The sequence below is a fragment of the Labrus mixtus genome, chromosome 17 (genome assembly GCF_963584025.1).
Source record: "Labrus mixtus chromosome 17, fLabMix1.1, whole genome shotgun sequence".
In the NCBI taxonomy this organism is placed as follows: Eukaryota; Metazoa; Chordata; class Actinopteri; order Labriformes; family Labridae; genus Labrus; species Labrus mixtus.
The window spans coordinates 3,391,182-3,403,945 of NC_083628.1; the positions used below are offsets into that span (position 1 = coordinate 3,391,182).

At 41.1% G+C, this 12,764-nt stretch overlaps 1 protein-coding gene and 1 long non-coding RNA gene across 3 annotated transcripts in view; both read left to right on the forward strand.

The window, feature by feature from the left end:
- Positions 1-91: 91 nt before the first annotated feature.
- On the forward strand, positions 92-4,787 carry LOC132992192 (uncharacterized). The gene is made up of 2 exons (XR_009676306.1): positions 92-1,207; positions 1,353-4,787. It is a non-coding gene; the product is annotated as an uncharacterized LOC132992192 (long non-coding RNA).
- Positions 4,788-8,727: 3,940 nt separating this feature from the next.
- Positions 8,728-12,764, forward strand: part of LOC132991808 (metal transporter CNNM3) — an 18,018-nt gene continuing 13,981 nt past the window's right edge. The window contains exons 1-3 of one of the 2 annotated variants that reach the window (XM_061060712.1): positions 8,728-9,512; positions 11,563-11,897; positions 11,986-12,162. In XM_061060712.1, coding sequence (XP_060916695.1) covers positions 8,802-9,512; positions 11,563-11,897; positions 11,986-12,162 — 1,223 coding nt within the window. In that variant the 5' untranslated portion in view covers positions 8,728-8,801. The remainder of the gene's footprint in view (positions 9,513-11,562; positions 11,898-11,985; positions 12,163-12,764) is intronic. The other variant, XM_061060711.1, reaches the window with a different exon arrangement.

Below are 12,764 nucleotides of genomic sequence, written 5' to 3' on the forward strand. Positions count from 1 at the left end.
TTTTATTTATTTGTAGCTTATGCACAATTTACACACGTTTCACTAATCAGATAATAATAGCTTTATGCACTTTTTATTCTTTGTGAACTGGCAATAATTAAACAATTTTTTTTTGCCCTACAGAAACAAATTGAATCTAAAAAACTGCCTTTTACATAGAACTTCTAACAAAATGTATGCATGAAACTGGAAATATTCAGCAATATAAATAATCATTACGTCTTATTTGTAGCTAAAAGGCTCAAACTTGCAGAACCAGCGTAATGATCCTTTAAGTCAACGTCACTGCTGCTGTGAAGGTGGGTTATTCTCGTGGCCTACCTCTCGATTAAGGCAATACAAGGCAATATGTATAAATAATTTAATTTTCAAGAGTAAATATATTTATTTAACATTATTTAATTTATATACAGAATATATGACGTTCTTTGTTTTTGTATTTTAAAGATTTTATTTATTGTTTTTGCTTTCTTGGTTTCTTGGGGAAAAAACTGCAGTTTGAGTTGACAAGCTGTTTATTTCATGTGACGTTGACTGCACAGACTGTTTATTTTTCATGACTTTAACTGAATATTTCTCACTGTGAACAGAGCTCGGTGCCACACCAGCTCCCCAAAGCTTCACATTGTCAAGACACACTGTGGACTGATGTCAGCAACTCTTTGTTTGGGACTACAACCGAGCTTCTTTTGAGTGTGTTGAAGGATATTGACATTTCTACCAAATAATTCAAATCGACAAGTAGTTTGGGACTTGTACAGTTTCAGTAGCATGCATGTTCACGGCAGAGTTAACTGTAATGAGGGCATTTCCACACAATCGATGCACAATAATCGTATTGAAGAGAGTGAACTTGATGACAAGCTGTAGCAAACACTTGACCAAACTCTTTCCGTCAGAGGCTCTGGACTGTTTTGGTTCTAAACAGGGTCGTAGCTATTTTTTAGAAACGCTAAATCACAAGTGAAAGTCCCTAAATCCCATAAAAATGAACTAACAGCTCTTTGTTTATATGTTCTACTGGTTCAACATAACACGAGTAGAAAATGTAATAGCTGTTAGTTAATCTTAAAGCAGCGGTTGTTTTCCAGGAATAGTTTTGGATGTGCGCCCGTTTGTGTTCTTGCTAAGAGATGAGAAGGTTAAATGCTTCTGTTAGTGCTAAAGTTACATTGCAGTTAGCTTATAGATTGATGCAAGACCAGTAGTAAAAACTTTATGCACCGTGCAGCAGTCACAATATAGAAACGTCCCTCCCCCTCCCATTGGCTTGAGCTGAATTCTCTGGAGAATATCCTGCTGCGTTCTCACATCAGCTCACTCGGACTTGCCGCAGGAAAAAATACTTGGAGTCTGGCCCGGAGAACCTCCGGGTGAAGTCCATGCGAAAAATTTGGCTGTTTGCGTTCACATAAACAGCCCCTCCTGGTATTATCCGGGGAGATTTCCGTATGTGTGAAAAGGGTTCATGAGGATTTTTTTCTGTCTACATTCGCACCGTCATGGTACCTACAGTACTCTGAAGCAGTAGCTAAAAAGGTTCCTCTCTACGGGGTTCTAGGAACTCAAATAGCTCAAAGTTCCTGCGGTGCGGGATGAATAAAAAAAGAGGAGGGTTCCAGCGGTTCCTAGAAATATGAAAAAGTTCCTGCGGTGCGAAAACGCCTAATTTTAAGCCAAACTCACTGTTTCCAGTCTTCATGCTAAGCTAAGCTAAGCTGATTAGCTGCTGGCTGTAGCCCACAGATACGACCGTGATGAAGCTCTTCTAATTCAACTCTATGCTAGAACCAAAACAAAACATTGAAATGTACTGAAATGGAACAGCTGCCAATACATTCAACAAGCAACTACGACAACTGTAACATGCTGCCAGGATTCAAGTGGAAAAAGATTGAATGTTAATGGATCGATAAGGGATTGAGAATGTCAGTGTCTTGACTTTTAAAACCAAACTTCCTCCGCTATAAGTTTGGATATATATTGGAGACATACGTAGTACTTTTTGCATAGATTTGACCTCTTATGACAACATAATGTAAAAACATTCCTCACTTGTTTTTTTTGTTTTGTTTTTTTTGCTGTGGACAGATCTAACTCTTGCGAGAGAGAATGTTTTTTGGATGCTTATCAATTTAAGACAAACTGTACAGTAGCTCACATTAGGTACAAATGCTGAACTAGAAGGTATATGAATAGTATTGTCGGAGCGAGCTACCTAGCCTAGCCGCCTAGCTCATTGTCGCACTTTTCCATGCACAGGCATTATTTCACTCTTTCTGAATTGCTGTTGGGATGCAAAGGCTCTGATCCTCGTGTCTTCATGTTCACTTGACAGATTTCTAACTCTGCAAGAAAACAAGTGAGCGTATTTCCCCCCCACACACATGTTGAGCTTTTCCTTTAACCTGTGCATCACACGTGTGTTTGTTAACCTTTAAACTCTCAGTAAGAGCGGGGTTAAGGATTGACACTTGAATACTGAAAACACTCGCAGCACAATAACTTTTAACGGACTACAAACATTCTTGCATGTCCACACTCTGGTGGTGTTAACCCTGTCTTATCCCACAGCTGAATGTGGTGTGAAAACCCTCCTGTTGTCCCCCCGTCACTGGGTAGCGCTCCTCACAGATTTACGTCAGCAAAACAGGGGTTTATTCATATACACTTAAAACATTGTAAAGTCCATTTATCGTGTATGTAAATTTATGCTGAATCTTTTCACATGAGGACTTGTAGGACGTTTGGTTGTTTTCCAGAGGACCGAGAAGCAGAGATAAAGAGATTACACTGAAGACGACTGTAGCAGCTCACTCCTCGCTCCGTGTGTGTGTGTGTGTGTGAGCTCACGTTTAAGCTGCTAGCATGTAATCTACCTATTTTTGTTATCCTGTGTATGCAGTGACACTGAAACAATCTGACTGTAAAGATGAACTATTTTGCTGATGATATAGTGATTTATTTAAAAAAGGTATAAAGAAGAACAACTGTTGTATAAGCTAGCACTGATTTGAACTTTGAACCTGTGAGTTATTTAAGACTTTTTACTTGGGTCTAAAGAAAAGGGAATACTCCGTTTATAGGGGGGGGTTGATTTCCAAACTGAGAAGCTGGATTAACAAGAAGGCAAATAAGCCGTCTACTCCGATCATCTAAAAACCCAAAGGTTCAAAGCTGGTGTGTTGTAAAAAAATATTTATTTAAAAAAAAGATGACTGGGGGATATGCACTTTTTAATCCCTAAATGAACTGCTAAGGGTATAAAGGATGTTTATTTTCTTACCTGAGGAGAATCCTGAAGCAAAATCTAGTTGAGGATTTTCGTTATTGCAGCACTTTCTCGCTTTGAACTGGTTAAAAAAAAAAATGGCGGCTTTGTCTGTGGCCAAACGCTTCAAAATATAACAATCTTGTTACCCTTCTAGCTTTTTGTTTTTGGTGTTCTGGTTGCAGTTGTGTAAAAATACAGGTTTTTGAATCTAAGAGACAGACAAACATGTTCAAGGTTGACTTCTTTATTGACTAATTTTCTAAATTCCATAACATATTCTAGTAATTTAACGCAGGGACAGTTTCTCACAGACAGAGCAGGATATTATGTAAGGTCATTAGCTTGATGCTAACACATAATAGATTTTGCCACACATTGGCTAACAAGATTGGCATTACATTTGTGCTCATTCTAATGTGAGAAGAAATTAATTTTACGTCATGATATCAGAAGATGAGATTGTTTCCTTATAGGTGCCAAGCAGGTTTCAGTCTGTAACTCTACAGTTCTGTTATTGGTCCAAAATCGGTGGTCTGTGGGCCGCATGCATTAAGCCCAAATGATCCAAAACCAACACCAGAGGGGGTCTTATACTGTCATATTTTGAAGCGTAGAGCCACTGACTTAGCTGCTGTTTTTGATGAGTTTTTTTGTGAGTATATTTTATTTAGTTTTTGTGCTTACATGTTGCATGTTATTTAATTTATTTGCTTTTTACCAAATAACCACACAGCAAACCTGGGGCTGTGCACAATTCAAGCATGCACAGTGCACAGTGCACAGAGAGGAGATGTGGGGGCCTTATGGGGGGCCCAGCAGCTTATTTAACCCCAGGACCCCCGGACTTGTTGAATCCGGCCGTGGAGAAAATACCTGAAACCAACATTTTATTCAGCAGGACTACAACAAAGGGAAAAACTGCTATTGAACGCAAATATTCATGACGTGGACGTAGCCTTACCCTGGAGTGGAAGAAAACTTAGACCTGCCTGCTGGTTCATTTAGGTCTCATGTAGCAATTGGTCTTTTACTGCAGGTTTCAAGTGAAGCCACTGGTTGGCTGTGTGACTACCAGTCTGTGCACTGGGGGAAATGTGAAAACAAATGTTCTAAATATTAATGTTGTATTTATTGTAAACATTGTATTGATTGTTGCTGTTGATTTTGTTTCTTTTTGTTAAAAGGCGTGCACCCGAGGGTGTGTGTGTGTGGTTCTGTGAAAACGGGCTTCCAGCTTTTATTGGGTTAATCCACCCAGAAACACTGTGTTCAGTTCCCTGATTGCTGTTTGTGTTATGTTTGACTGTAAATACTCTGTACATTGAGAGATGACATGCTGAAAGAGTTGTTGAAAATAGATCTATTTATAACAAAAGATGAAATGTTATTTCAACTTCCAGTTACACTTTATGTAAAGGTACATACTGATCATTAATAGTTGCCTATAGTTACATATATAAGTAGTATAATTGTTGCTATATAGGTCATTATAAAGCACTTATTAATGCCTTATTCTACCTCTTTATTGCTGCTTATTGATTGTAAGAAAGGACCGTTTTATTTTTTAATTTAATATGCTCCGCTCTGTATTGTTGGCGTCCAATCATAGACTGTATTTTATAAGTGGGTGTGGTCTACAGTTTCAACCTTTAACTTTGGTGTTTGAGCCATTTCTATCTTGTTTTTTACTTTTTTTCTTTTGAGCCATAATTTACTACTTCTACTACCATACGTGGACGACAGGGTGCGTTAGCAGTGCATCGGTTTGATCATTGACTGGATAGAACAATGATGTCGTTTCGATGACATCACCTATTGCTCTCTGAATAGGCCATTTGAAACAGGACAACAGCGGTCGCCATTTTTACTTTCAGTCGATCTAGGAATGGGACAAAGAGGTGGATTTAAGGCGGGTCTTTAGCCTCCTAACAAATGGCTACAATACGCCCACCTGTCAGTCATTATAGGGGAATGGGTTTTTGAAGTCCGTAAACATGTTCTGCTGTAAAAACAGGCATTTTAATGGGTTTTAATGGGGGTTCCTTGGTTTATGCAGGTAACCTCAAGAGGACAACTAGCAGAACTGCAGCTTTTTGCACTTCGGCGTCAGCCCCTTTTAAACACCCAAGACTGACGCCCGGTTTCAATCCTGGTTAACAAGCTGCGATTGTAGTGAATTGTGTTTTTCAGGTACTGTACTCTGCTTTACCCTCAGTGATGCTGTTAAAGGGGCCATAATTTACAAAATAAACGACATAGCGTATTGAAGAAGACTTGAAAACACCAATTAAAACCACAAAATAAGCTCAGTTGGTTGTAGACTTCTATACAGACTTGTATTTTGAGACCAATGGAGTCGCCCCCTACTGGCCACTAGAAAGAAAGCAGATTTGGGGCCCTTCTGAACTTTGCAAATTAATACCAATATATGAGGCACATAGAGAAAAGTCTTAAGATTGTGATAAGCAATAATGACTTTAAGTGAACTCTTAGGTAATGACCCAGAGGTTATAGAATAAAGTCTTGCAGAATAATACATAACTAAGTGCTTTATAGCGGCTTGAAAAGAACCATTATGCCACCATTATACATGCAAATAAGCAACTTGCTAATGATGTTTATGTGTACCTTTTATATTAAGTGTAAGCAAAGTTATATTTCCATTGTTTTGCTAGGAAAGCATTAAATAGCAATAAACATTTCACAGAGTTGACCTCAAATAATAATTTACTATCTTCTGAAACGTTCTTTTTTTTCACAAGACATGACAAACAAAGCTTTATTTCTCTGTCCTATCATCTCCATTTCCTGTCTTTCAAACTCCCAAACTTCTTCCTCACTTCGACCCCTTTTCACTCATTAATTTCTCGCCATGCCCTTATCTCCACGTCTCTCCCAAGTATTGAAATTCCTGCAGCGCTGACCGCATAAGCCCTTTTTATTGTTCCAACCATTTTCCATCATGGGACAGGAGCGGGGGAGCCGGGCTTATCAGCAACTCCTGCAGTGTTGTTTTTTAGCTTTGCAGCAGTGTGATGATTAGACCTGCAAGACGGTTAAATATTTTCAGCCACGGCGTTCTCAGGCCAGTGACTTTTCCACACTGTGTATCATTCACAAGTGGATCGTTTGAGGTTTTTGTTGCAGAAATGAAGGCAAGGAGAGTAAAAAATCATTCCCCATAACATGTTTTTGTATCTTTATTTTCAGGTAAATTTGCACACAGAGATAAAACAATGTTGTTGTTTTTTTAGCTGCAGATCATTTAGAGTCCTGAAAACTAAAACGTGCAGAGCTAAGCAATCAAGAATTCTTCAAGTCCAGGAAACTATGTCTTCATTTTAAAAAAAAAATCTGATCTCCTTTTCATTCCCCCAGAGTATGTGCAGAAGATGAAGATACCAGTTTGGCGTTGTTGGTTGTAAATTTTATTTTTCATTTATAGTCAGAAGGATGAAGGAGCACTTCTAGACATGGGTTGTGTAACTTGAAGCAATGTGTACATACTGTTTTATAACTATGTAAGGCATTTGAAGAAATCCAAGAGGTTAATAAACCCGAGATATATTTCTCTACAGAAAACATGTCTCTGTTTGATTCAAAGTTTTCTGTGGAGTCATCGCACATTTTTTCCTGTGAGAAATGTTTACAGTACATGTGGGTGGATCCTCATATTATGTTATCAAAAGGAAGATGGTTATTATATGACTGTCATTACGTTCCTGCACTTCTCACATACTGACTGCACCAGTATATTATTATAACATTTACAAGACAAGGGAAATACAACAAGTTGATCTCTTTAAAGAAATTATTTCTGTTTTTCTTTATAAACAATATTTACTGGTCTGAATTTCTTCCTGTCAAGAGCCCAAATGGTTGTGAAAACATAACCCGTTTCCATCCAAATGAGGTGCAAATTTAAACCAAGAAAATCTGCAGAATGAAACACACTTTATGATTTATTTTGTCAAAAAAATTCAGATAAACTTTTCATTTTCATTGATACACCCAATTAAAGTTAAGAATATTGTTTGCAGTATTTCCAAAGGCAAGATGTAATGCATTTGCAATTGGGGGGGGGGGGGGGGAAGAAAACAGTTAATCTAAAAATGTACAACAATAACATTTTAAATATGCAATTTCAACTTTGGCAAAACCATCTGGTAAGTTCAGTTCTTTAAGAATCCAAAGTGGAGAGAAAAAAATCTAGCTTATTAGCTGTTTCAACCATCGTTGCGCCATTTAACATAAAAGCAGGCAATTTTAGACTTTTAAGCATGTTCCCAGTGAGTTAGCTAGCAAGTCAACTAATCTGTAAAATATCTTACCAAATACTGTGTCAGTAGGGCTACAGCATGGATAGTTATATAGCACTTTTAAAAAAAGGGTTTACAAAGTGCTTTGACACGTGCACCACAGGCCTACATAACAAGACCGCAAAAGAAACCAAACAACAAAACACCACAACAAAGCAACCTGCAGATGAGACACCTAACCAACAACTGAGAGTAAAATAACCCAAACCCCCATAATGTATAATCCTGAGATACAAAAAAAAAATACAATAAATGCATAAAAAGTTTAAAGGCTTTATATGCATATTTATATATTTTTCACACTTAAATGTAATATAAATCAAGTATATCCTCTGAAAATAACTCTGTGAGTCATGACTGTCTACAATGGGTGTAACACCCGAGTCCCACTGTCTGTGATGTTTTCAGAGTTTTCAGAGTCCTATCTTCAGTTTGTTTACATTGCCCGGACGGCCGGCTGACTCCTCCCCTCGAGTATAAAAGTTGTTTAATTGAGGGACTAGAGAAAAGAAGAATAACATACTGTACTCACTGCTTAACTGTGTTTCTAGATCACGCTCATTTCAGGTAAATTTACATGCAGTGTGAAGATACGAGCAAGGCTAAGCTACACCACCAAGTGTAATTTTATTGTTTTACAAAAAGACGTACGTCTATAATGGGCTTTTCCAAAGTTAACGTGTAGCCTATTGTTAAATTCCCTCTGTCTCTTTGATAAGTTGAAATATGAATACAACATTTTTAATATGAAGAGGAGGGATAATAACATAATATGAAATACTTATGAGGAGTGTTTCAGTCTCAAGGCAGACAGTTTGCCCCTTAAATTGTGTTACATTGTCAATTGGCATTGTGACATCAGTTCAATGAACACCAAGAGGCTCAGAGTGATGAATGACTTGTTTTCATGAAGTCTAACAAAGATGGGTGTGAACTCCTTGTTTTCTCTTCTTGTACTGGCTGTGAGCTCACTCTGACTCCTATTCGCTAGTTTTGAGAAAGGGTGGTGTGATAAAAAAGGAAAACTGGTCAGAATCAAGCTCCAAAATGAGCGTTTTTCCACAGAACTCTGTAGAGCCAAAATGGCTGCCACGTAGCCCAGTTGCAGTGTGCGTTTTGTTTGGCTGCCTCAGCCTCGGTGGGCGGGGCCACTGCGGGTCTGCCTGGAGTCACATGACCCGCGCGGAGCCAGGCTGACCAATTCCAATATGGTGGCCAGCTTGGCAGGTCTACGGTTCCTGTTGATGATATTGTTGTTCTGCGGGATCAGGTACGGCGTCTGCAGCCAGAAAGCTCCGCCGGTTCTGGGGCTCAGACTGGAAGACCCGGCCGGTCTGGTGTGCATGAAGGATCGGATCATCTCTGCGCCGGAAGGAGCCACGTTCAAGCTCCGTCTCTTCGGGACTGATCTGAATGAAAGCTGGCCGTGGGTGGCGTTCGCAGGGGCAGCTGGCGGAGCCGCCGGGGCGGTCGGGGATGCGCCCGACCCCTGCGAGGAGGAGTCCAACCGGCGTGAGTCCGCTTTCCAGGTGACGGGGAAGTTCACCCCGGATGAGGACTTCAGCGGGCTGATAGGGGTGCAGGTCCAGCGGAGGAGCGTCCCTGCTGGGGCAGCGGGCAGAGAGCGGACCTACCTTCACCACCTGTGCGTGCGGGTCGGAACGCGATGGGCTTCCGCGGGCCCGGACAGGCTGCGCGTAAACACCGACAAGGGTCTCCCCGCAGACCACATCCCGACGTGGGGTCTGGCGGTCCTGATAGTCCTGCTGCTGCTGCTGTGCGGGCTGCTGAGGACCGTGAACCTGAGCCTGCTGTGGCTGGACCCCGTGGAGCTGTACGTCCTGCACAGCTGCGGGTCCGAGGAGGAGAAGCGGGCCGCCAAGCGCCTGGAGCCCATCAGGAGGAGGGGGAACTTCCTGGTGAGTTCGTCAAAATTGCAGATTTGCTTTGATACTTTTTGATACAATCTCAGCTGTTTTAATCATCAGAAGGCTGGTAGAAACTCAGAAACCTACAACTAGAGAGCAGTATTTGTTTACTTTTTGGAAAGTGTGACTAAAAGTAGACTAAGCCGAATAACTTATCATCAGTCAATGTCTGCAGTGATCCCATGGATGTACCCTAAAATATTGCTTTATTACTGTGACACTGAAATAAACCTTAAAGTGTTAATAATCTAAAGCAAGTTCTGCAGTTTGAAGTTTCATCTGTCTTCTTTGAATCTTACCTATCTATTCATAAATTACATTAATGGTTAATCATTTATGGAAGCTTTTCATTAATTTTTCCTTTTATTGTTTTGATTTTGAACTGACAACTGTTTTCTGTTTTGTGAAATCAGGTTACTTTGTTTTTTTTTTTTGTTTTGATATACTGTATAAATGAAATGTTAAGGCATAATAAGCCTCGGCTTCATCCTATACCTTTTCACCCGTCGTTTTTAAAAAAAAAATGTATTGTTCGTGTATGTTTTATGCTTTGTCGTCATGGACCGAAATAAGTGTTTACTACTACTACATCCCAAATACCCATACCCTCAGAAAGCATAAAAATCACATTGAAACTAGGGCTGGGCGATATATCGAGTTTTTAAGATGTATCGATATATTTTCAATCCAGATATAGGGTATGACAATATCGTTAATATCGATATAGTTCATGTTGCATTAAAATAACGTTTTATACGTTTCATCTGTAGAGCTGCTAGTTCACCTATTTCTCATCTCACTGTCTCTCCCTCTTCACCCTGCTCCTCTCTCTCTCTCTCTATCTCTCTCTCTCTCTTCACCCTGCTCCTCTCTCTCTCTCTCTCTCTCCCTCTTCACCCTGCTCCTCTCTCTCTCTCTCTATCTCTCTCTCTCTCTTCACCCTGCTCCTCTCTCTCTCTCTCTCTCCCTCTTCACCCTGCTCCTCTCTCTCTCTCTCTCTCTATCTCTCTCTCTTCACCATGCTCCTCTCTCTCTCTCTCCCTCTTCACCCTGCTCCTCTCTCTCTCTCCCTCTTCACCATGCTCCTCTCTCTCTCTCTCCCTCTTCACCCTGCTCCTCTCTCTCTCTCCCTCTTCACTCTGCTCCTCTCTCTCTCTTCACCCTGCTCCTCTCTCTCTTCACTCTGCTCCTCTCTCTCTCTCTCTCTCTCTTCACCCTGCTCCTCTCTCTCTCTCTCTCTCTCTTCACCCTGCTCCTCTCTCTCTCTCTCTCTCCGTCTCTCTCTCTGGTCTCTCTCTCTCTCTCTCTCTCTCTCTCTCTCTCTCTCTCTCTCTCTCTCTCTCTCTGAGCCAAACTCAACAAACTAAATGGATAACAAAACACACAACTGTGTTTATTTTGTTATGCAGAAAATTAATACATTTCACAAACAGGTAGTTTATTTTCATGTACATGTTGAACTTGTGCAACTGACTGTTAATAAAAGACATATCGATATATATCGAGTATCGCCATTCAGTGAAAAAATATCGAGATATGAGTTTTGGTCCATATCGCCCAGCCCTAATTGAAACCAAAAAGATGTTTATCATGTCTTTGTGTTCAGGTTTGGCTGAGTTGAAACTGTATTTACTGATATGTTTTCATACCACTTGTGTTAGAACGATATAGTATTTCCAATTTTAATGAGCGCTCGCATCTAAAAGTATTGAAACTTTAAAAAACTTGAGATCTTCTGTCTTTTTTTTCAAAGCTGCCTTCAGTAGATACATAAATAGCTCATGCATTTGTGCTATTACGACAGTGTGCAGAAGTTTTCTTGCAATAATTGTTAGTTAAAGATAAGAATTTACCGGTGATTGGTTGCCTAGGACTGCTATTTTTGTTGCCATGGTATTGAAACAGTCATCCAATTTTTACTAGTATCAAATCTAAGTTTAAAATTCTGTTATTGTGACAACCCTACTTCCTGGTAAGTTCATTAAAACTTCAAATAAAATTAAGTTCCAGTATTTTGATTTGTGCTTTTTCTCCATCTCAGGCATGCTCTCTGCTGTTCCTGGGTGTTTTGGGACACTCGGTCCTCGGGGTCCTCCTGTACCGGGCTCTGGGCTCCATCGCCTCCGCAGTCTTCACCAGCGGCTTCCTCATTTTCTTCCTGGCTGAGCTGGCCCCCCACATCCTCTGCTCCGGGTACGGGTTCCAGTTGGCCCCGGGGCTCACCTGGCTGGCCCAGGTTTGCATGGTGCTCACCTGCCCCCTGTCCTGCCCTCTGGGGCTGATCCTGGACCTGGGGCTGAGGAGGGACATCAGCACGTGCGGGATAAGGGAGAGGGCGATGGAGATGATCCGCACGAGTGTCAACGACCCCTACAGGTCACAAAGACACACCGATCCTCATGACACTTTTAAGATCTTATCAGTGTCTGGTTCTTGTTCATGTGTTTTTCTTTCTTGTCTGCAGTGAGTTTGTGAAGGAGGAGTTCAGCCGCGGGATGCTGCGCAGTAAGACTGTGGAGGACATCCTGACCCCCCTGAAGGACTGCTTCATGCTGCCCAGCTCGGCCGTGCTCGACTTCTCCACCATGTCTGAGATCATGCAGTGCGGATACACACGGGTGCCCATTTACGAGGAGGAGAGGTGGGAACTGGAACAACAGATTTTCCAAAACATTCATTGTGTAATATAACACTCAAAGTATCTCCCTTTATACAGAGCAGCTCGAGATTCCTCTCATTCATAATGTTGTTATAGATGTTATATATTCTGTTTCGCAGCTGGTTGCAGTTTAACTGGTGTTACATTTATTGATGAACATCTGGCAGATGTTCGGCAGGCACATCTTTTAAACTCAAACTGTTTTTACACATCCCTCAAACTGTATGGGTCTGTTCTTAAGGCCCTGACGCACCAAGGAGATCGTCGGCCGTCGGTCCTAGCTGGAGCGTCGGTGAGCGGTCGTCGCTCTAGTTTTCCGTCGACATGTTGAGAGTCGGTGAGAGGAATGTCTCTGATTGGCTGTTCGGAGGTTTCATTTCTCTCCAGCTCTCGTCACAGGTTCAGGAAAGCCCCTTGAGGATGCCGCTGTAGTCTCCATGCTTTCACCCATTAGTGCGGTTTCTCTTCTTATTTGTCTCCTCCGCCTCTTCTTTTCTTTTTCCACTTTTTTGCCGTTTTCTACTTTTTATCAGACATTATTCTCCATTAGTGGGCGACCTATAATACGAGTGGTGAGCGACAGC